Here is a 25,181-nt window from a genome sequence, read left to right as displayed (position 1 = left end):
ACCAAAACTTTTGAGAACTGCTTGAATTAGTTCAAGATGCTAGTGTATAAACTAATGTATTTCACATTTTTTTTAAAAGTTGTGTATAAATTGAAGTTTTGGAAACCAAATTGTACTATAAATGCATCAAAAGTGAGAATACTTAACACAAAAACCTGAAGTGAAACCTTTTATAATTTTATAATAAGTATAATGATATAAATACAAAATAAATTATCTCCATTAGAAAGCTGGGTTTTCTTAAAGCAAGACACCTGTAATTTTTCTTTTGGGGGAGATTAGTAGAGATTAATAAGTGGCTGTAGTCAAGTTTCTCTGCCCTAAATATTGTGTAGCTGATGGGGCAAAAATGAGAGTCTGTTTCCATTTTGTGGGAATCTTTAAACTGTCTAATATTAGGAAATAAGCTCTCATTCTCAGATTTTTTTTATCTTCTCCCACTTTTCATTAGTGAAATTTTCATTCATTTTCATAGACCTTTTGCTCTAGGTTATCTTTTAAGTTGTTACTTTAATATAATACTCAGTTTCCCAAGTGTTAGAAATGGGCTTTTTTAAATGGCTTCAATATGAAGCTTATGATTCCAGTGAAAAAGTCCAATATGTTTTCTTACTGGAATCACATCAGTAATATAAGAATAAAAAGTTTCTTGCCCATAGTAGGCACACAAAAATACTTGACAATAAATTAGAAACATAATGACCTCAAGATGGGAATTTTAACAAGGGCTCCTATCATGTATCTGTGTTTTAAAGGATGGATTACTATAAGGATTAAAATCCCATCTTCTACAGAAAGCCTTTCCCAACTCCTCTAGTTTCTATTTACTTCCTATTTGTCCTGTATATAGCTTATTTGTCCATATTTGTTTGTTTGCTGTCTCCCTCATTAGATTGTGAGCTCCATGAGGGCAGGGGCACTGTTTTTTGCCTCTTTTTGTGTCCTTGGTGTTTAGCACAGTGCCTGGTACATAGTAGGTGCTTAACAAATGTTTATTGACTAACAAAGGATTGAAACAATGATAAGTTTGAGGGAAAAGTATAACTTGGCCTAAATATCTAGTGTCTATAATCTGTAAACTATGAAATAAGATAACTTTTAACTATAAATTTTGTCCATATGTTCAGTCTTTTAACCTTTAACTCCATCCTGCTTTCCTCCTTTACCGGAAGTTCAACTATTTAATTATACTTTTATGTCTCTCTAGGTACCCATTATTAAGCTAACAGATTCATTCACTGAAGTAAAAGTTGACATCAGCTTTAATGTACAGAATGGAGTGAAAGCTGCCCAACTTATCAAAGATTTTACCAAGGTTAGAGAATATTATTGGGAATATGTGTTCAGAAAATTACTTTTGATTTGAGTGTAGCTTACGGTAAAGATGTGTCAAGAATGTAATTTTTAAAAAGGATTCCATTATGGTATTCAGCAGAAATGGTTTTGTTTTCTCTTTATGTTAAATACTGAAACTGTTAACTCAAGTAGATCTTGCTGCCAAACTGTCCTAGTTTCATAGTTCATTCTCCAGAACAGTTTTTTTTTCTTTGAAGCTGAAGTCCTTATCACCTCTCCTCTGGACAATTGCGATAAACTCCAACATCTTCCTTCTCTGGTCAGTCCTCTTATATGACTCCACAGGTCTGGTCATGCCATCCCCTGCTCAAGAAGCTTCATTAGCTCCCTCTTACTTCTATAATAAAAGCCCTAAACAATTTATTTACTTCTTCTCATACCCTCTACATTCTTTGCAAAGGGACCTACTTGCTTGTTCCCCTTATAAGATATTCCATCTCCTATACCCTATGCTTCTGCACAAGCTGTTCATCCTTCCTGTAATATTCTCCCTCCTCATTTCTGTGTCTTGGAATCTTTAGCTGATTTTAAGGCTTGCTCAAGTGTCATGCCCTCCAAGAGACCTTCTGTGACAGTCCCTGTCCCTAGATGTCAGTGTTATCTTTTCATTAAAATTAATTTATGTTTATATTTTATATTTACTTTTGTATAAGTTGATGCTCCCTAGGGAATAGACAGATGTTCCTCAAGGGCAGAAACTTTTGTTTTACCTTTGCATTTCATCATTTAGCAAATAATATGTGCTTAAATCAATGCTTGTTAAATCAATGTGTAAATTACTAATTAATTACTCCACCTTGATTCTCTCTTGATGTGGAAAATGAGTTGGAAGGGGGTCAAAGGAGTTATGTGCTCTATATTCCCTTGCCTTCAGGGAGGTAGATGCTTACACCATTCCTTTTGGATGGTATCTATTTATTATATAAAGCTTTTTATAATTTACAAAGGGATGTCTTTATTGGGTATCTCCATTTTACAAATGAAGATACTGAATGTCAGAAAAATCGATTTTTGCCTACTGTAACACAATAATATGTCATATCTAGTACTGGAACCCAGAACTTATCACACCAAATTCCATGTTCTTTTTTATCTTATTAACCTATTCCAGAATTTAATTCCCAAGCCACAACACATTTATTTCAACCTTTTTTTTTTTCTTGTGATAGCTTTGAGTCCATTTTCCTTGGTTCTTTTTGGAGAAGAATTTGTCAATTTCCTCTTCTTAGCGTTTGTGTACTTTATGTACTTTTGTGCCATTTAAGTTAAACCTTTGGGTTGTTCTTCTTCATTAGCCTTCAACAGCTCTTCTTTTTTGTTTTTTAATTCTATTTATCTTTTATGTTTCTACAGCTTATTTTTGCAATTCAGGGTGGCTAAAATCTGGGTTTGCCTGTTGAGTACAACAGGATTATTTTAAAGTTTTAATATATCATAATTTTAAAAATTGCCTTTTTGCGTTTGGGATTCTGTGATTGACTGTAACCAAAGTGAAGCAGCTCCTTGAAACTTGCCCAATTCAGTGTTTTGGGACGCTTGGAAATTTACTCTTGTGTGGGTTTATGCTTTACTAAAAGCATATCATCAAGTAGTGATGTTATCAAATAAGAGTCACCAAATACGAAGCACTTAACTTGCATTCTCTATGATGTATATTGAAATATCTCCATCTTTTAAAATTATGGCTTAAAGAGAAAATCTTTATTTAAAGATGTAAAGTAAAATTCTTTATAAATCATTTCACCAAATTTTGTCAGGGGTAGTGCCAAACACAGTGCATTCTTCTACAGTAGGCACTCTTACAGGTAATTGATTGAACCTACTTTGTTCTTTGGTCATTCCCAGAGTTCTTAAGGTTTTTATAGGAATTAATTAAAATATAACTTTCTTTTTTTCAGAAATATCCTGTATTACCTTACCTGGTTTTAGTATTGAAGCAGTTCTTATTACAGAGAGACCTTAACGAAGTGTTCACAGGTGGAATTGGTTCTTATAGTCTCTTTTTAATGGCAGTCAGTTTTCTTCAGGTGAGTGATATGGAACATACTATCCCAGTATACATTATAATTTCATACATACTTACATTTTTTAAAAATTAAGTTCTAATTAATTATTGTTAAACCACTTCAAATGGCATGATTATTCTTTAAGATGAGTATTATTAGTTTTCTATATTTAGTCCTGTATCAGTTTGTAGGTATTTGATTATTTTCATTGGACCACTTTGCCACTCATAAATATGGTCTGATTTTTATAAATTTAGTAATATATATGTGCCAATTATATGAGTCTCCATAAAATTTAGGTTCTTTTTTTTTTATGCTTACATAGTTTTTTACTACTATCAGAGCATATTCTGGCCACAAAGTAATGTACAACTCTTTCTAATTATATAAGACTTAGGTATTTGAGTTAGGACACTCCAGACAAGAAGAATAAGTATTGTAAACATTTTGTTGTATTTAGGATGTAAACTAATGTGGTCCTAGTTCAGTGTTTCTGATCACACGACCAGCTCATGACAACTGCACGCCATTAATATATGGTGGTAACCTGACTTTCCAGTATTTATGGTTCTGGCTGTTTTAGAACATGTTCCTAGCATTCATGGCCGCTGTGATACTCAGCAGCCAAATCTCTGCCCCTGCGATATGACACCTGTGGTTGCTACAGTGCTTAGGATGACCTTAGTGTGCAGGGTTGTCTTTGTAGTTAATGTATGTACTCCATTTAGAAATTCTCTCAAATTCAGATTTTCTTAATACTTCTTGCATTTTGAGCCTCAACCCAAATTGGACTCAGCCTGCAGAATATGGCTTGTACTCTTGTGTCTTCATGCCTCTGCTTATGCAGTTTCTGAAATAACTTGCATCTTTGCTCCTAAAGCCTCCTCTTTGCTTTTAAAGCCCAACCTAAATATCATTTCTTATGGGAAGAATTCTCTGATCGCCCCTGTTGGTAACAAATAGCCTCATTCTCCTCTGATTTCACATAGCATTTTGTTCTACATTTTTATCTTATCGTGGCATATTATTATATCTGTGTGTATATGTTACACTCCCATTAGACTATAAACTCTATGAAGACAGGGTCCTTTATAAGGATATGAGCTATGTCTTATATAATTTTTGTATCTTCCCCAGTTTCTAATACAGTACCTTGTGGTACTTAATAAATATTCTTTTAAAATTCCATAAATAGAGGTAGTATTTCTTGTTTCTTAGACTCCAAGGAAGAATCAATAAAATTTGTTCTTTTTTCCCTCTCTCCAGCTGCATCCCAGGGAAGATGCTTGCATACCCAATACCAACTATGGTGTTCTCTTAATAGAATTTTTTGAGTTGTATGGACGTCACTTCAATTATCTCAAGACTGGCATCCGGATAAAGGATGGTGGTTCATATGTGGCCAAAGATGAAGTGCAGAAAAATATGTTGGATGGCTACCGGCCATCAATGCTATATATTGAAGACCCCTTACAGCCAGGTATTAAAGTCACGTTAGATCTATGGGAATCCATAGAAAGCACATTGTCCAGTCGGTTTATTGTAACTTGAAATAGCTTGCCTATTGAGATAAACCAAGAGAATAACTACCATATGAGTTTGGAGAAGATCCTATATTCACCTTTGTCGGTCAAAAAGAAGCATTCACTATGTGATGTATGTGTGTGTGATACATTTGATAACCTTTTTCTAAGGCTTACATGTCTTCCATTGCATCTAACAAGATTTCAACTAGGACCTTGATATTATACCTTTAATGTATAATTAGTTTGGAGATAGTTAATGGCTGAATTAATCTTGATTAATGGGTTGGAGATAGTTTTGTTCTCTCATGTCATTGTTTTTGTCTAGTTTGTTTTTGCCTTCATTAATTGAGCATCATCTTGAAAAGTACTAACAAAGTACCTTTTCCCTTAGATTTTCAGTGTTATATTTGTTTATATCCAGTTTTTATATTGGTCATTATTTGAAAAGTTTACAGTCATTTTTTCTTAGACATTTTGACAATGAATGAAGAGGAGTACTCCTCACTAGTGAAGTTTAAAAGAGGTAGATATACTTTAGGAAACTTAACTAATCATCTAGAATTCTGTTCAGGCTATATGCCAGTAGAAATTTCAGTTTCTGATTTAGCTCTGTTCTTTTACCCTTTGGGAAAGTGGAGAAGAAATTTAGAAATTAGAAATGCTAATAGTGTTAGAACTTTGAAGGAAACTATGGCTCAGTTCCTTTTGGCTTGTGTTTTTTTATGTATGATATAATCTTTTTTGGCAAAGCTACCTTTAAGTCATCTGAAGATGCCTTAAAAATAAGTACTGGATGTGTGATAGCTATATTGAGAGGTTTGGTATGGAATCATTTGTAAAAGGAGGTAGCCAAAATTTTGTATGAGGTTCTAGCTAATGTGCTGTGAGATGAAATATAATTTAAAATTTTATAATTTCAAGTCAAAGAAATGGTAAACTTTACTACATTTATGTATGCATTTATTTTTAAGGTAATGATGTTGGAAGGAGTTCATATGGTGCCATGCAAGTGAAACAGGCTTTTGATTATGCATATGTGGTTTTGAGTCATGCAGTATCACCAATAGCAAAATACTATCCCAACAATGAAACCGAAAGGTAAAAGTTTAATTAAAATCAGTGGATCAAATCAACTCATGAGTCTGGTGTTTTTATATCCTAATATATTTTTCTTTTTTAAACATTTGCAGCATATTAGGTAGGATAATTAGAGTGACAGATGAAGTGGCTACCTATAGAGACTGGATATCAAAGCAGTGGGGCTTGCAGAATAGACCTGAACCTTCATGCAATGGTAAGATTTTCCTGTATTTATTTAATCTTACATGGACTCTTATACATTTTGCATATTTATGGGAAGAAACGTTTTCCAATTTCTTACCACTCTTTCAGGAAACGGTGTTACCTTGATAGTAGATAATCAACAGTTAGATAAATGTAACAATAATCTATCTGAAGAGAATGAATCCCTGGGAAAATGTAGAAGTAAAACTTCGGAATCTCTTAGTAAACACTCTTCAAACTCTTCATCAGGTCCAGTGTCTTCCTCTTCTGCCACGCAGTCCAGTTCTAGTGATGTTGTAAGTATTTAAAAATCAATCTGTTTTGGAATTAGAAGTTCTTCTGTTGAACCAACTGTATCTGAAAATTTAAAGTTAATTCATCTTTTGATTAATGAATAATATCTAGGTATTTATTAAATTACTTTGTTGATTAGTTATTGGTGTTCTACTTGTTTAATAGTTTTCTTTAAGACCATTAAATTTGCACTCATTTAAGTGAGGTATAAACTTTTCCCAGTTAATAAGTATTTGAACTTTACAGAGGATATAAAAACACTACTAAGTAAATCAAAATGAGTGATATTTCCATTGATTAAAAAATGAGCTAGTCAGCAAATGATGCAGTTTGTGTATATATATAAATCTGCATACTTAAGATCCATTAGCATGTTTTCTGCTCCCTCTGAAATTCTGTGAAACACAGAAGTCTCAGGGTGAAGTCAGAGATTCTTGTGAGAGAAAGTAGGGCAGCCAAAAAACAGAAAAATGAGGGATTGTGTAAATCTGTGACTGTCAATAGGGGTGAGAGTATAGGGCTTACAGGGAAGACAGGAAGGAAAAAGAAAGAAGAAAGAGTAGAACTGAGCTGCACAGAAACCAGGTGCATACACTGAGACAGTAATATGGAGCCCATACACATTGAAGTTCACACTAATAGGTCTGAATAACTGAATTTGTTTTTCTTTAAAAAAATTTTTTTCCCAAATATAAAAACAGTTTTTAACATTTGCTTTAAAAAATTCTGAGTTCCAAATTCTTTCCCCCCTACACCTTCCGTTCACCCTTATTGAGAAGACAACAATTTGATATAGGTTTTATATATATGCAGTCATGCGAAACATTTCCATATTAGTCATGTTGTGAAAGAAAACACAGACCGAAAAAGTCATGACAAAAAGAAAGAAAGTAAAAAATAATATGCTTTGATTAGCATTCAGACTCCCATCAGTTCTTTTTCTGAGGTGGATAGCATTTTTCACCATGAGTTCTTTGGAATTGTCTTCAATCTTTGTGTTGCTGAGAATAGCTAAGTCATCCATAGTTGGTCATCATACAACATTGTAGTTACTGTGTATAGTGTTCTGGCTCTGCTCACTTCACTTTGCATCAGTTCATGTAAGTCTTTCCTGTTTTTTTCCCTGAGAGCATCCTGCTCATCATTTTATATAGCACAATAGTATTCCATCAAAATCATATACCACAACTTGTTCAGCCATTCTCCAGTTGATGGACATCCTCTCAATTTCCAATTCTTTGTCATCACAAAACGAGCTGCTCTAAAATATATTTGTACATATAGGCCCCTTTCCTTTTTCTTTGATCTCTTTGGGATAGAAGCCTACTAGTATTGCTGGGTCAAAAGGTGTGTACAGTTTTATAGCCATTTAGGCATCAACTAAAAATTTTTAATCATTTAAGGAGCCTTCGCAATTATCTGGTTCAACCCCATCATTTTATATATAATAAATCTAGGTCCAATGACTTGTCTTAAGTCATACAGATTGTTAGTGATAGAGCCAGAACTAGAACTAGAGTCTTCTGAGAGACAGCATGGGTATAGTGTCTGTACTTTGAGTCAGGAATACTGGGTTTAAATGCTGTCTCTGATGCTTACTAACTCTGTGACCATATATGAGTTACTTAGCCTTCATGAGCTTTAGTTTTCCAGTGTTAAATGAGGAGGCTAGATTAAATAAATGGCCTGTAAGATTTCTTCTAGCTTTAAATCTTTGATCCTGTCATCCTAATTTTTAGTCCAGTTAACAACTGTAATGAAACATCTGTAAATGAAAAAAATTAAAATACTGACTTTTGAAGCTCCACTTGAGGGGAAGCAACAGAAGCTAAGTATTGAATATGGTTTTAATTATGTTTGAAAATGAAAAGGAGCCCTTTTAGCTACTTGTAAGTACCTCAAACTCAGTAGTTAAATTTAGAGACAAAAATTAAGTTTTCTTTTAAAAAAAGTCTTATCTGTTCTAGGAATTTTTTAGATTTCTTTAACTTTTAAAAGAATTCATTTAGTCAAAAAGATATTTGTTGTTGTGGTAATTATTTTATTATTTTCTCCTGATATTGAACATTTTAACTATTACATATTCTGACTAGTGTGTGATTTGTGTTAAGGATTCTGATGCAACGCCATGCAAAACATCTAAGCAGCTGATTTGTCGTCAGTCTACTGTGAACAGGGTGGGATCACAAGAAGTATCTTTGGAATCCTCCCAGTCAGGAGGGAAAATACAAAACAACCAAGCTCCTAATTCAGCCAATAGCACTAACAAATCTCAGGTGTGTGAAATTTCTATTCTAATCATTATTCATCTTTAGTGCAGCATATTTTGAAGGAATATTTTAATGTTAAATATGAAAAATATGAATTATTTAAATAGCCTATTTAAAGAAAATTATTAGTCAGGAATACATTTATTCTGTCAATATAGAAAATTCCATAGTACAGTGGGTACCTAATAAGACTCTCCCTGATGACAGTTCTTTTCAAATCAACACAATTTATATGTAAATTTAGTACCTTAAATGGGTCATTCATTTTTATAGAAAGGCTAACATAATGCTTCAAAGCAATGCTAATTACCATAACATTTTCTGTAACATGGTTTGTATATAACCTCTTGGGTGCTTTGGAGTTTTGTGTGTTGTTGATATGAAGCACTCTATTTGAGTGCTGTGCTCTGAATCGAACAAACTGTTGTTAGCCAAGAGTGGTTGATTAATGTTACCTTTGACTTGTTAAAAGCCATAGCTAAACAGTTGTACTTCAATCAAGTCTTTTAGTTATCTAAAAATTGCTGTGTGTCCATGAATAGTGAATCAAAATGAAAAAAAAAGTTGTTTTCTGTATACAGTAACATGACAACAAGGAGAGACTATTGTCAGCAAGAAACAACTGCTGACAAAGGAAATAGAAAACTATAAAGTTAGACACAAGAAGTAAAAGCACAGAAGTACTTTTTTCAACATCTAAAGGTATCACTGTGTTACATTACAGTACAGTAAAAAATGTTCCTAATTTCTCAGACTTATTTAAAAATTGAATATTATTCAAACTGTACTTTGTTAAAGAAGACAGACACTTTATAAGTGTCATAAAGATTATTTAAAAGAACTCTGGCCAGGCGTGGTGGCATGTGCTTGTAATCCCTGCTGCTGGGGGAGGCTGAGGCTGGTGGGTTGCCTGAGCTTGGGAGTTCTGAGATATTAACTAAGCTAAGTCTGATGTCAGTATGGTGAACTCCTGGGAGTGGTCAGCAGGCTGCCTAGGGAGGGACAAACCAGTCCAGGTCAAAAATGGAACAGGTGAAAGTTCTGATGCTTATCTGCAGTGGGATTGGGTCTGTGAGTGACTGCTATACTAGGTGAAATAGGAAGAACAGTGTCAGTGTGTGTGTGTATAAAACACCTTAATTTTGGACATTGTCAGATAAATGAGGTATGATAAGAAATTTTTAAAGTTTGGTCAACTCTTAACTTCTTGTTTTTGTTGATGCTTTTTGTTCTTACCTACCATTCATTTCTGAATATAATCCTTCTTCACCATCCTCCCAACTAGAGAATGTTTCCTGAGAAAAAATGTAGGTCAGCAAAATTAGTCAAATCATTGGCCTTATGTGACAGGACAAATATATAGAGTATTCCGTATTCTGTTCTTCATTGCTTTCCTGCCCTGTCCCTTATATATCCACACACAATGAAGGGGAGTACACAATATAATTTAAATCTCATTTGTTTCTTCTGCTGTTGTCTGGTGGTCCTCTACTGTTAACATGTGATCAGGGAGGAATTTTAATATTAGCATAAGTAACACATTATTAGGAAGGCACTTGAATAATTTGTTATTTGCCTGAAGTGCTTCTCTAATGAAGGTTGGATATTGAAGTTTTAAACACATCAAATTAATGTAATATTAAGTGATCACTATTATAGCATCTTATAATCAGGTTTAACTCTTTCTGAAGACATAGCAACTGTTAAAAATTTTTTTTTAATAATGATGATAATCATTACTATTATTTAAACATGCATTGATATTTAGGACTATTTTCTGTCTTAATATATAATATTGATGATTTTTTTTCTCCTTTCTGCAGCATGGATCAGCAAGGTTATTTCGTTCTTCCAGCAAAGGCTTCCAAGGTACAACTCAAACAAGCCATGGCACCTTGATGACAAACAAACAGCATCAAGGCAAATCAAATAATCAGTATTACCATGGCAAAAAGAGGAAACACAAGAGGGACGCAGCCCTTTCAGACCTTTGTAGATAGTTACCAATTTTATGATTGACTGTTCTTCTGTGTGCAATGATCTCATGCTACAGGATAGTTTGATAGCAACTCCTGGGATTCATTCAGGAGCTTCAGACTGTTCAGACGTTGATTAGCAACTGCATTTTTTTCCCAGCTCGCCACGGAATGGATCATGAAGACAACTACAAAAACAAAAAGCAAACAAAAAGGAAAAAAAAAGGCTGCTCATTTGATAAGTCATATGCTATATAACAGGGTCATTTTAAGATTTAAAAGCTTGAATGTAAAATAAATATATCCCATCAGCTTTATGCTGAATTGTAGGGGTAGTATTCAGTGTGTGTAGGGGGTGGTATAGACAAAAACTAAAAGTTTAAAAGGAGGGGGAAGGAGAAAAAATGTATTTTGTGGGAAAACCAGATTTAAAAGGTGAAAGTGATTTGTGCATGATTTTTTTTATTATTTTTGCATATATTTACCATTTTATTGTGTGTATATATAGAAGACCATATTATAGGAAATTGACATTTGTAATAGTGGATTTGTTAATACTTTTTACATAACATTACTGTTTAAATTGTAAACAGAATTTTCTCAGGATTAGTTTGAAAAATAATCTGAATTGTCATCTTAACATCCATATGTAGGAACGTGATTAGTTCTGTTACTCAGAATTTGTTTTCCTCAGCATTGAAATGAATTAATAGAATACTTATGATCTGCTGCAAAAGTTTTTCCTCTAAAAAGAAAAGATTTATGGTGGCAAATGAAGTTTATTTTATTTTGTAAAATGTGTACTATGTATTTTTGTGAAAACACTGAAAAAACTATAGTCATCTCTGATAATTAACTTGCAACTGTTTAGTACCGTTGTCTTTGGCAATGGGCAATTACACTACTTTGTTTTTCTTTGCAGTCTTTTTTTTCTTCCTAAAAAAGAAAAAAAAAGCCACCTGAATGTTGTCCATTCTTGTTGCAGTAAAAGGAAAAAAAAACACCTCAGCTCGAGTTCTACAAACATTTGCATGCCAGCTTCTTTAACCTTTGTGCTCGCGTGTACTTGTTTTTCTCATTCTTTCTTCTTTTTAAATTCATGCTAAACTTCTGTGGGAGAGAATAACTGTTTAAGCTTTAATGAAATCATACTTATAAAACTATTTTCTTATACTCCACCTTATGCTTTTGGTATTGTTTATCTTTAAAAATTAAATGGTCTTTGATAAAGGACATATTTCGTATTGCCTTATTAAGACCAAACACTTCTTGTCATCCCATTCTTTATCCTACCCTTTCACTGAATTGTTACCTTTAATTAAAACTTTTTTAAACATTGGCTTATTTAATCATACTGTAAATTTAGGTTGTGGTCAGTTGAATGCCTTGAGTGCAAACGAGATGTAAAATTCTGTTATTCACCGCATGCTGAGTTTGAAACTGAGCTGGGGAAAATTGAACATAATAGAATGTTAAATGCTTCCTTGGAAGGGAAAAGCGCTTCTACATTCATCGTCAGTGTATATGGCTCTATTAAATGAAGCCATTCCTGCGATGAGGATCTTTTATATGCATATATATGTATATGTATTCATCTTACGTGTGTGTGTATATATATATATGTATATGTATATATATATATGTATATGTATATATATATATACACACACACACATATATACATGCACACACACACATGCGCGCATATATATATATATATATGTATATATATATATATATATATATATAGGCTTTTAAATTTTTCTTTTATATACAGTTACAAAATACCAGACCAACCAGACAGTAATGGACACTATTAGTGCAACAACTTTTTAAATAAAATAATGCTAAAATATGACCAAAACCAATGTCATTACTGAAATCAATATTTCAATATGCTAGTGTTTTACTTCAAAAAGGAAAAATACGTTCCAAAAGATGGAAACTCATAACACTTACTTGTATAAACAGTATAAGAGTTTTAAATATGATGTTAATTTGACAATGTTTTAAATTTTAGATTCATATTTTGTTGAGATCAACTAATTTTTATCAACAAGATGTTGAGCTTTTGTTTATAGAAACTAGTTCAAGTCATACCACATTATGCATAATCACAGTATTTATTTTGTTTTTTAGATTATTGTGAATGTGTAGACTTTTGTTTACTGCTTAGGGAGAAATTATTTATAAAATTATATAATCCAGTATTAGCTGCTATTAGCAAACTGTTTCAGATATATAAAACTTGCAAAGATCTGTGTTGCATTGGCCACACTGACTTTTTTTGTTGTTGTTGTTTTGTTTTTGTGTTTTAAAGAATCACCCTCATTGTTGAAAGCAAATGTACTCTTAGGGTGCAGGTATTAGTGTTCCAATAAGCATGTGATTGTTTTAAGGTGGTGGTAGCGGGAAGATAATCTTGATTCCATTGGGAATCTTAGGTTTGCCTCAATTTATGGTTTTCATAAATTTATTGGAAAAATCGCTTTTCCTGGACTGCTCAAGTTTCTTTTTGGTAAACAGTATCTTTCTAAAAGACAAAAAAAAAGCATGAAGGAAAATTGAGGTGTGTGTTACATTTCCTCAAATGACCAGCATTGTATTCGTAAATACTGTATATCTTGCAAATCTTTATTTAACTAGGACAGTTGAACTGTTCATTTTTCAATCTGAAGTAAAATACTTTCAAGAACTTTTAGTTTGCCTGCTCATTTGTCTTGTACATTTCATCTCTGTATTTGACTCCCGTCTAATTCCTTTTGAGTTTAATACTTTGTGCAGATTTTGTGACTGAAAAAATAAATGTTTCATCTAAGTATTGTAGTTCATCAGCATCTTTGAAACATTTTCCTTTGTAGTATTGTAGAACTGGATATTTATGAATTATTCTTGTCTATGTCGAAGTTTATTTTTGTTGGTTGTGTTTGTGTTTCATATGTGTGTAGCTGCTTTTAAAATTTTAATAGAAATGAGATAATGGTTCTTTGAAGTGCTGAAGCATCAAAAATTATAAATATAGATTCTGAATGATTATATTTTGATATTGCTTAAAGGCTGTTTATACACTTTTAAAAAATCAGTTAAAGTGTCAGTATTTGCAAAGGATGAAGAGACCAGGTGTTTTGCTTTGGAGAGATATATCGCATTTGGTTTCTATTGTAGTATTAGAGCTATAAAACCTACTGGTTTTATATCTAGCTGTCTTTGAACCCTCCCAAAGGGTTGAATGTCTGTTTGTGCCTCTTTGATTTGTTTTCTATTTGCTTGCTCCTCTGTGAGCCTGCTCCTGAGATTTAGGCTGTCATTTGCTTGGGCTCCATTTTTCCTCAGCTGAGTCTTCACAGTTCATCAGAGCAAAGCATGGGCAAAGAAGACTTTTTCTTTTTTCTCTTTCCTTTGGGGTTTTGTATCACAATGGGTTTTCTTCCCACCCCTACCTCCACCCCCACCCCTAGCCCCACTAATGGTAAGTGTTACACTTCCCTACTAACCTATGAACTAGTGTTGGGTTATCAAATTAATGTGACATGTAAATAGCAGAACCATAGTGCTGTGATTTGTTCTTTGCAAGAGCCTTTATAACTAGGATGATCAGGGTAATTCTATTGATGGTTGTGTTGAAATGTTCAGAAACCATCATTAATAGGTTTCTGTAAGTTTTGTTGGAATTTTTGTTATTTATGATGATATCCTGTTAATTGCTTTAAATTTGATCCACAGTTGGAAACTTATGGTTGCCTTCAATTATAGCATGCTATTGGTTTTTTAATCATTTTGATATTAACAAATAAGGGGGGGAATTCAGTTATTAACTAGGGAATTGTTCCTAGGGAAATGGATGTTTCAGAACTAAATTTTAGAAAATTAATGGCAGATTTTTTCTTCTAATAATTTCATATTTCCAAACTGATAAATAATAAAAATGGTTAAAGCAACAACCAGAAAAACTTGCTCTTTCCTCTCATTGACCAGCTCTGTAAACTGTGTATGAGAGGAAAGCAATGTTTTCCTGATTGATTTATATAATTTATGTAACATTATTAGCCAGGATTTTATGAATGGCTGGTGCAAGTTTAACTGAGTAGAAAAAGTCAAATTAAATTTTTGCATTGCAGTTTTTGTCAGTGAAGTAATTGATTTAATGAAACATTTCAGTAATAATGTAGCATAAATATCAAAACAAATATTTGTATGATAAGTGTTTCATTGAAAATACTGTGTTTGCTTTTCCTCAGGTTCTAAACCTTTACTTTGAGATTTAGATCACTCTTCAGTCTAACAGAAATGGAAGTTTTGTGGAAAATAAGTGTTTAAAATTGTAATATGCTGTTTGATTTAACATATAACCAAGGAACAAGCCAGATTTCACTGTGAACGTTACTTAACATGGTTAACAAACTTTGTTTCTCTGTGATGTCTTTTCTTCTTATTAATAGTATTAAATGTCTTTAATACTGTTGTCTGAGCTAGATCTTATAAGCTTTCAACTTACCTTCAAACCTCAACAGATTAATTGAATTTTTCTTCCGTCAGAGAGAGTGATCCAAGTATAGGTCAAAACTGTTATTAGCTAGAAAGCCTTATTTTTATAGGCTGGTCTGGATAAAAGACCTATGGCCTAATATCAAATACTAAAAATTCTTTTAGTGATGTCTGATATTTTGTTTTCCCTGCTCTCCTTTTTAAAGCATTTTGGCTTTTAAGGTTTGTACTTTAAAGTGCGTGCCTTAGTATTGCCCATGGTCCAATACCTCTGACCTAGAGCTATAGGAAGAACTAAAATGCTAGTGACAGTGAGTGGTCTGCTTGCTGTTGTTGCTTCAGCAAGCATGGGCTTGTCTGTAATTTGCTAAGAGAAGTTGTAGCTGTGTGAATGAGTCCCAAACAGGTACTTTACTGGGGGTAGTATGAAAACTAGGTGTCCTCTTAATTTGTGTATCTAAGTCAAAGATTCTATTTCAAGTGATTATCTGTATGTCTGTATTCATCTCAAGACCTAAAATGTCAAATAAAATCCTTGCAGATCCATAGCCTTTGCTACTTTTTGTTGAATCCGTTTCCATGTGGTATGACGTAAAGGGTGGTGGTGGTGGGGAGGCCATTATCAGATGGCTGGATGAAATTTTTAAATCGTAGTTATATTCGTGCTCGCTTTATTCCTGTGTCCTAAACATACTATAAGTCTTTGTGGGTAGTTACAAGTAATAAAGTATAGGAAGTGGTAGTATAATGCAAAGTCTCTCACAAAATGGGAAGAGAGGACTTCACTAGGAGAAAATATCTCTGAAGATAGCAATTTTATTAAATTCTTACCAATCAGGGATGAGTCTTACATGAAATTAAGGAATTAGACAGGTAAGCATTTTGGTACCCTTGGGGAGAGCTAATTAATGTGAAAGTCCTAGCTCAGTACTTTTAAAGGGAGAGGGAGCTTATTGATTATCTGCCAAATTCTTTAGGTTGAAAGTCATGTTCACCTTATTTTGGGGTTTCCATGTGATGGTAAGGGTTTGATTACTTTTAGATCTTTGTCATAGTTTTCTTCTTCATTTAGTTGCATTAAATCACTTTGTCTTTACCTTCTGACCTCAGGATTTAAAATTCAGAACTGCTTTCTCGTCTGTAATTTTTACATACATTAAATTTGGAGGCCCTTTAAAATTTTAAGTCCTATACTCCTGACCCAGAGAATATTGGCTACAAAATTCAAAGTAACTCATTTCCCTTGATAACTTCAGCCTTGTTTGAGGTTAAATGCCAGAGGTACAAGAATAAAGTGTGACTATTCAAAGCTGTCTTCTGGTATCAGAATTGGTGAAGGAGCATCCAGAAAACGCTATTATAGTTGAATATTTCATTGAATGTACACACACTTGGCAAGTTTGGATTTTAATCAATACTTTTTGCTTATTTCCTTCTCTGATTAGTGTTGCCTTCAGTTCTAAGAAATGCAGACTCCTGTGAAGTGTTGGAGGTTTGAATCATCCTGAAAGCTTCCAAGTTTTATCTAGTTACAACTGCAGCGAGACACTGAGGAATCCACCGCAGCAAGAGATTTAATACAAATGATTTGCTAAAGTTCAACATTTCCTGAGGTCATTTAATTGGGCAGCAATTATGAATATCATGAAGGAATTGCACATCTTGTCTGGAAACTTTTTAAAGCTAACTACAGTTTCTTCAAAGATACAAATTGTTTACCTTGAGAATTTTATAAATTGCATTTCTATGCAAATTTGTCCTCAGTGGTACCACCCATTTTCTTATTCATAATCTGTGATCCAATAAAGGCTCTGTGCTTTCATTCAGTTTTCAAGCATCTGTTCTGAACCTTTGTGTAAAATTTGGTAGCTGTTTCCCCCTATTTTTCCTCTTGTCTGTTCTGCAAATCATGATATTCTGTAGTTATTATTCTCATGGGTTATAATTTGCCTAGCATTTAGAAGTTAACATATCTATAACATTTTCAGCCTTTTTTAAAAAATAGAGCTTTAGGGTGCTCCCACCGTTGTTTAAGTCTACAGAAATTGGGATTCGTATATGCATTAAGCTACCAGCACTTTGTGCAGAATCAGTAGTAGCTAAGAACCATAGCCAATACCCCTACATTAGTTATTAATGAACTAACACAACTTGATCTCTGCTTTAAAATGCAGGAGTATGATAACTTTTAATATTTACTATTTGAATGGTCATAAAAAAAAACCCCTAACACCTTTAACATAGAAGTAGCTAAATCAAGCTGACCAAGATGGTTTTCCACAATGATATGTATAAGTTACAAATGAGCAGTTATGAATAATACAATCCTTGATTATTCAACCTAATGGAATGGAACAGTAAATAATCTCCAAACTGTTAGACTTTGTAACTGTCAAGTATAACTACATGCCATCGTTAATATACTACTTGTTGAGGGTATAGAAGACATTCCTTTTCAGGACTAAGATAAACTTTGAGGCCCCTTCCAACTATGAGATTTTGTGAATATAATATACTTTTAGCTTAAACCTGGTCTCCCTGGCTTTGATTGATTTGGCAAACTGAAACCTTAACTGGATAGTGAAGAGAAAATGGATTAAAACAAGTCATTCACATATGACCAAAAGTTATAAAGTATTGTTCCAATGCACTTACCTACTAGAGGTCAGAGTTCAACAAGTTTAGATTTTTTTTTTGCTGTCTTTTATTTTTAAAGACAAACTTGTTTGAACTAATAGGCTACTTTTGAAAGTTGTTGGATCTGCTTTTGTGTCATTTGATATTTTTGTTAGGGTATAGGTATGATACATTGCTAACACTAGCAATATTTCTAAAGTTTTCTGAAACTCGTAATCCCTGTGAAGTTGTTAATACTTTTCTTAGCACTATTTATTTCTAAGGACTCTGTGTGTGTGTGTAAATCAGAAGAAAGGATCCTTTAAATGATGGAGAAGTCACTTGGCTTATTTTCTTGCATTTCATAGTACCTACACATTCTTTTGCATGATTGTAATGAAATCAATACCTTCTTTAAAAAAATCTCTCTATGCCAACATAGGATAGATAAGCAAATTTAATAGTGGCAAAAGAAAGAATTAGGCCAAGAGCCAGAAGCCAGCCCATTGGATAAGGAAGTTGAGAAGATTAGCCTCTGTTGACCAAACCTGGAGGGGGAGGGAGTAAGAGAGAGAAGTAATGCTCAGTTGTAGCAAAGGAAAAAATGTATCAGAACATCTTGGGCTTTTAGACACAGTGAAATCAAGCCTGTTTTCAGGAGAAATTTACCTTATTTTTCTTTCTTACTCTATTCTGGAAAAGTCATTTATATTGCTTGTATCTACTCCTTGCCCTCACTTGCTCTTCTTCCACTCACTTCTCATTCCCTTGCAGTCTGGTTTTTGTTCTCATCACCTTACTGAAACCAGAACTTTTGCAAGATTACTGTTTTAATTGCAAAATTGAATGGCCTTTTCTCTGTCCTCATCCTTGACTTCTTGGCAGTTTTGACACTGTCAACCACCTTCTGTTGGATTACTCTCTATTTCCTCTGCTTTAAAAAACAAAAAACAACCAACCAACCGAAGACCAACAGTGTCCTGCTTCTTCTGACTAGTTACTCAATCTCTTTTACTAAATTATCTCCTGCCCCCTAACCATGTCTCCCTCCAATCTTTGCCCTGGGTTTCATTGATGGATTTGGTTATCTCTGTTCAGTTGACTCACAAATCTATCTCTCTAGCCCTAATGTTTTCCGGAACTCCTGTCCAGTATCATATAATGTAATAGGGAAGCTGACTGGATTTGGAATTGGTGGACCTGGGTTTGAATCCATTCTCTGCCCTTTGCTACTTTTGAGACGTTGGGTAAATGGAAACCTCTAGGCCCTCAGTTTCTTCATTTGTAAAACTTAGGAGGCTAAACTAGATGACCTTTAAAGGTCTTTCTAGCTCTAAATCTGTGATCCTTTACCAACTGATTGCTTAACATCTCCAGGTTACTCCATAGGCAGCTAAAGCTCAATTTGTTCAAAATGGAGCTTATCTTCCCCCCAAACTCCCAGCGATTTAGTGATTTCTTAATTGCTAAATCCAACGATCTTTTTCCAATCCATATCTCCCCCACCCCCCTTTTTTTTAATGTCTCTGCAACATTTGATAGTGTTAGCCATTCTTCTTCCTAGGTTTTTGTAATACTGTTTTCTCCTGATTCTCCCTCCTGTCTGGGTAGTACTCAGTTTCCCTTGCCGGGTTATTATCCATGACTTGCTTCTATGTATGGGTGAACCTTAGGGCTTTCTTTTCTCTCAATGAGCAGTGCTTTCATTAGGTCCTCTGGGTCTAACATCTCCACGCAGATGACTTCCAAATTTACACATCCAGTCATCTCTATTATGCTCCAGTCCCAGAGGTATATCACATTGAACCTCCCCAAAATAGAACTCCTTATTATCTTCTCCTTGAAACTGTCCCTCTTCTTGATTTCTCTATTTTTGTTGAAAGGGTCACAATTTCAGTCAACCAGTATAAAAATCTCAGTTACCCTCAACTCTTCAAATCCAATTAGTTGCCTAGTCTTTTGTCAATTCTCCCTACAAAATATTTTGCATCCATTCTCTTTCTAACTTGTCTGGCCAATACCTTACTTCAGTGGCCACATAACTGTGCACACTTCCTTTCTTTAATCCTTCACATAGCTACCAAAATCATCTTTCTAAATTATGGGTCTGACATTGCAACCCCCATGTTGAAAAACCTTCCATGTTTCCCTTTAGCTACTTGGATAAAATGCCAACTTTCCATCCTGGCACTTGAAATCCTTTTCATTCTGGCTCTATTTTGCTTTCCCAATCATTTCACGTTGTTCCCTTTCATGCACTCTGTGTACTAGCCAATCTATACTACTTGCTATTGCTGAGCATTCCATCTCTTGTTTCTGTGCATTTACATAGGGTAGAAGCAACTCTCCTTACTGTCTCTCTGAAACCTTAGATTCTCTCAAGGCTAAGCTCAGGTGCCACCTGCATGAAGTCTTTCTTGATTTGCCTAGTAGTGCGCTCTTGTTCTCTCTCTCGACAATTTAATTACTTTTTAATTAATTTAAGTCACTTAATTTAGGCAATTAAGTAACTTGCCCAGGGTGACGCAGCTAGTAAGTGTCAAGTGTTTGGTCTGAGGTCTGATTTGAACTCGGGTCCTCCTGACTTCAGGGCCGGTGCTCTATTCACTGTACCACCTAGCAGCCGCTGCTCTTTGTTTTCTCAAATTATCTTGTATTTATCTCTTTGCAAGTTATATCCCTCCATAAAAATGTGAGCTTGAAAGTAGGGACTATTTTTCATTTTTTCATTTTGTACCTTTGTATTTTGTACTCCTAGGGCCTTGCCCATATTTTAATGGATCTGTGATGTCCTTAATGTGGATATTCTCTCCAGTGACACAGATTGCAACCTATTTACGTCCACCCATAACCTTGTCCATATCCTCCCATAAGTTTGTTTTAGGGGGCCCATCCTACAAGCTGTGGGCCTTTCTTGAACTCTTGAAATCATAAGATTACCAATGATAACATGCAGGTTGTCACAGAATCATATAATTTTGGAATTGAAAGGGACTCCACCAGCTAAATAGTCCCAATATTGAAAAAAGAATTCCACTGCAATGTATTCAACAAGTGGGCATCCAGTATTTGCTTGAAGACCTCTAATGAGGGGGAGAGGGAGTGGAGACTTCCTCACAAAGTAGTCCAGACCATATTTGCATAGCTCTAATTTTTAAGAACACGTTCCTCACACCAAACGTAATTGCTTCTGTAACATCCTTTGTTGCTCCTGTTCTTGCCATCTGGAGATGAACAGAGCAAGTCTAATCCTACATGACAGCTCTTCAGATTATTAGCGATGGTTTTCTTTCAAATGAGTTACATGCATTCTAGTTCCAAATAGATTTCTTAGCTTCCAAAAAAACAACAACACCCAAACAAAAAATATAACAGTCTTTAAGAACTGACAGACACCTTCTTTAACAGAAACTTTCTGAAACTTTGCTGTAATTGTTTGAAACATTGCTATTTAGGAAAAGTTTAAAAAGCTGACCTTTTCCATCTGAAAAATCCCTCATAACATGAGTGAAATAATTTGGCTTTAAAACGTAATTGGCTTTAGTTTGCCTACACCCCTTTAACATATCTGTCCATAATAGTTCTTTTATTAGTATTCTACATAGATCCACGTTCCAAATCCCTTTCCATTTCCATGTTTCCAGCTTTCTAGAAATTAGTTTATTATCAATTAAAAAAAATTTATTAAATGCTATTTTGTGCTAAAGTCATCACTGGGGATATCTCCATGAGGATGAACTTAAAGGCCCAATTTAAAAAAAATACCAGGGACCATGCTGGGCACATTGGATGTAAAAACAAAAGTCTCTGTCCTCAAAGAGCCTCCATTCTTTTTTTTGGGGGGGGGTAAATTGTATGTACAGACACAAAATACATACAAAATACAAAGTAATTTTGGGTTTTTAAAAAATACATTTTTTAAAAATATAAATTTATTTATTTTTAGTTTTCAACATTCACTTCCACAAGTTTTTGAGTTCCAAATTTCACCCCATCTCCCCCCTCCCCCCACCCCAAGATGGCATGCATTCTGAATATCCCTTCCCCTAGTCTGTCCTCTCTTCTATCTCTCCCCCCTTCTCTTCTCCCCTTCCCCTTCTATTTTCCTATAGGGCACGATAGACTTCTGTACCCCATTTCCTGCATTTCTTATTTCACAGTAGCATGTGAAAACATTTTTTTAAACATATGTTTTTTAAAACTTTAGGTTTCAAATTTTCTCTCTTCCTCCCTCCCCACCTACCCTCATTGAAAAGGCAAGCAACTCAATATAGGTTATACATGTGCACTTACGCAAAATACTTCCATAGTAAACATGTTGTGAAAAACTAACTCTATTTCCCTTAATCCTATGTTGCCCTCCCATTTATTCTTTCTTTTGACCCTGTCCCTCCTCAGAAGTATTTACTTCTGGTTACCCCCTTTCCCAATCTGCCCTCCTCTCTATCATCCCCCTGCTCTCTTGTCCCCTTCTCCCCCTATTTTCCTGTAGGGTAAGACAGATTTCCATACCCAACTGAGTGTGTATGTTATTCCCTCCTTAAGCCAAATCCTATGAGAATAAGATTCACTCATTCCCTCTCACCTTCCCCCGTTTCCCCTCCTCTGTAAGAGACTTTTCTGGGTTTTTTGTGAGATAATTTACCCCATTCTACCTCTCCCTTTCTTCTTCTCTGAGTATAATCCTCTCTCATCCCTTAATTTTATTCTCCAGATATGACCCCTTAATCTTCAACTCACCCTGTGCCATCTATCTATCTATCTATATATACATACATATAATTTTTTTCCTCCCACTACCCTAATACTGACAAAGGTCTCATGAGTTATAAATATCATCTTTCCATGCAGGAATGTAAACAGTTCAATCTTAATAAGTCTCTTATGATTTCTCTTTCCTGTTTACCTCTTCATGTGCCACTTGAGTCCTGTATTTGAAAGTCAATTTTCTATTCAGCTCTGGTCTTTTCATCAAGAATGCTTGAAAGTCCTCTATTTCACTGAATGACCATTTTTTCCCCTGAAGGATTATACTCAGTTTTGCTGGGTAGGTGATTCTTGGTTGTAATCCTATCTCAAAAATACATTGATTTAAAAATTTTTTTATATCCAGTTCTGAATTCTCCCCAACTCATTGAGAAGGCAAGCAATATGATACCCATTATACATGTGCAGTCATTCAAAACATTTCCATATTAACCATGTCGCAAAAAAGAAAAAAAAATTTAAAAATATCCTTTAATCTGCACTCATAGTTCATCAGTTCTCTCTCTGGAAATGGATAACATTTTTTTCATCATGGAATTTTTGTGGATCATTGTATTGATCAGAGTAGCTAAGTCTTTTGTAGTAGATCATCATTACAATATTGTTGCCATTGCATATAATGTTCTCCTGCTTCTGTTCGTGTTGCATCAGCTTATGTAAGTCCTTCCAGGTTTTTCTGACACCCCTTCATCAATTCTTAACAGCAACATAATAGTATTCCATGATAATCACATACCATAAGAAAGTCATTTTGGAGAGTAGGTATCAACAGCCAGAGGGATCATGAGAGGCCTCATGGAGAAGATGGCACTGAAACTGAATTTTGAAGGAATCTAGAGATTTTTGAGGGAATGAATTCCAAGAATGTGACAAAGGGACTGAGGCATGAAATAGATCGGGAATAAGTAGCAACAAATAGGCGAGGTTGGTTGGAACATAGCTTAAAGCGGGGAAAGACATGGAAGAAGCCTGGAAAACCTGGAGCCAGATTGCGATGGGTTTTAAATGCCAAACAGAAGGAGTGTGTATTTCATTCTACAGGCAAAAAGGCACCACTGGAGCTTTTTGAGTAGGTGAGTGAAATACACCTCTTCTTAAGGAATATCCCCTTTTAAAAAAGTATTTTATTTTTTTCCAATTACGTGCAAAGATAGTTTTCAACATTCATTTTTTGGTAAGATTTTGAGTTCCAAACTTTTCTTCCTCTCTCTCTTCCCTCCTGCCTCCCAAAGATAGCAAGCAATCTGATGTAGGTTATACATGTATAATCATATTAAATATATTTCTACATTAGTCATGTTGTGAGAAAAGAATCAGAACAAAAGGGAAAAACCATGAGAAAGGAAAAAAAAAACAAAAAGGTGAAAATAGTATGCTTTGATCTGCATTCAGACTCCACAGTTCTTTCTCTAGATGTAGATAGCATTTTCCATCATGAGTCTTTTCGAATTATCTTGGGTCATTGTATTGCTGAGGAGAGCTGTCTATCATAGTTGATCATTGCACAATGTTGCTGTTACTGTGTACAGTGTTCTCCTGGTTCTGCTCACTTCACTTAGAGTTGGTTCATGTAAGTCTTTCCAGGTTTTTCTGAGATCTGCCTGCTCATCATTTCTTTTTTTTTTTCTGCTTATCATTTCTTATAGAACAATAGTATTCTGTTACATTCATATACCACAACTTGTGCAACCATTACCCAAATGATGGGCATCTCCTCAATTTCCAATGCTTTGCCACCACAGAAAGAGCGGCTCTAAATATTTTTGTACATGTTTGTCCTTTTCCCTTTTTTTTTTAATCTTTTTCGGATACAGACCTAGTACTGGTATTGCTGGATCAAAGGGAATGGGTAGCTTGGTTGCCCTTTGGGCATAGTTCCAAATTGCTCTCCAGAATGGTTGGATCAGTTCACAACTCCACCAACAATGCTTCAGTGTCCCAATTTTCCCACAGCTCCAGCATTTCTCATTAGGAATATCCTTTTTTAGCAACTGTGTGGAGGATGAACTGGGAAGGAAAGAGACAAAGGGCTGTGAGATCATTTAGGAGGCAGTTGTTGGAAGAGAACAGACAAAATGATCAGCAGAATATCTTCTTTCCTCTGTTAAAATCTCAAGTGGATTTATAAGACCATAGATTTAGAGTGGTTATGGATCTTAGAGGTCATCTAGTCCGAGCTCATTTTATGGAGGAGGAAACTGAGCCCCAGAAAGATAAAATGTCCTGTCCAAGATCTTATAGGTAGTGATGGCAAACAGAATTTAAACCCAGGTCCTCTAACTCTTGAGATAGTGTTCTTTCCACTTGTGTCTACAAGAAACCTATTTTAAAAGGTTCAATAAGTAGTGATGTGGAATGGAAACTCAGGAGAGCGATTATATTGCTCAGGCTGTCATCTTCCTACAGATGATAATAGAATCCATAGAAGCTAATGAGATCACAGAGAAAGGGAGAAGAGAAAGAGGGCTTAGGATAAAGGGGCATGGATGAGGAACCACCAAAGAAACTACGTGGCTAGGTAGATAGAAAGGAAAGGAAGAGAAAGCAGTGTTACAAAATCCAAGAAAAAGAAAATCTTGGATAGAAGATGGTGAACGGTGG

General features: G+C 34.6%; 1 protein-coding gene and 1 long non-coding RNA gene across 7 annotated transcripts in view; one reads left to right on the top strand and one right to left on the bottom strand.

Moving 5' to 3' along the window:
- Positions 1–17,019, top strand: part of TENT4B (terminal nucleotidyltransferase 4B) — a 59,042-nt gene extending 42,023 nt beyond the window's left edge. For 4 of the 6 annotated variants that reach the window (XM_078150081.1, XM_078150080.1, XM_078150079.1 and 1 more), the window contains 8 exons: positions 1,208–1,315; positions 3,255–3,383; positions 4,629–4,842; positions 5,860–5,986; positions 6,079–6,182; positions 6,281–6,468; positions 8,578–8,742; positions 10,560–15,745. In XM_078150081.1, coding sequence (XP_078006207.1) covers positions 1,208–1,315; positions 3,255–3,383; positions 4,629–4,842; positions 5,860–5,986; positions 6,079–6,182; positions 6,281–6,468; positions 8,578–8,742; positions 10,560–10,736 — 1,212 coding nt within the window. In that variant the 3' untranslated portion in view covers positions 10,737–15,745. Of the gene's footprint in view, positions 1–1,207; positions 1,316–3,254; positions 3,384–4,628; positions 4,843–5,859; positions 5,987–6,078; positions 6,183–6,280; positions 6,469–8,577; positions 8,743–10,559; positions 15,746–16,642 lie in introns of those variants that run through there. The other 2 variants (XM_020985143.2, XM_020985144.2) reach the window with 2 other exon arrangements.
- Positions 5,975–10,234, bottom strand: LOC144455906 (uncharacterized). Its single transcript, XR_013484753.1, has 2 exons — positions 9,977–10,234; positions 5,975–6,529 (listed from the first exon to the last, which is right to left on the bottom strand). It is a non-coding gene; the product is annotated as an uncharacterized LOC144455906 (long non-coding RNA).
- Positions 17,020–25,181: the final 8,162 nt, after the last annotated feature.

The sequence above is a fragment of the Phascolarctos cinereus genome, unplaced genomic scaffold, assembly GCF_003287225.1.
Source record: "Phascolarctos cinereus isolate Bilbo 61053 unplaced genomic scaffold, phaCin_HiC Scaffold_2;HRSCAF=192, whole genome shotgun sequence".
NCBI lineage: Eukaryota > Metazoa > Chordata > Mammalia > Diprotodontia > Phascolarctidae > Phascolarctos > Phascolarctos cinereus.
The sequence above is the reverse complement of the archived record's forward strand: the minus strand, read 5'-3'. Positions and strand labels throughout refer to the sequence as shown.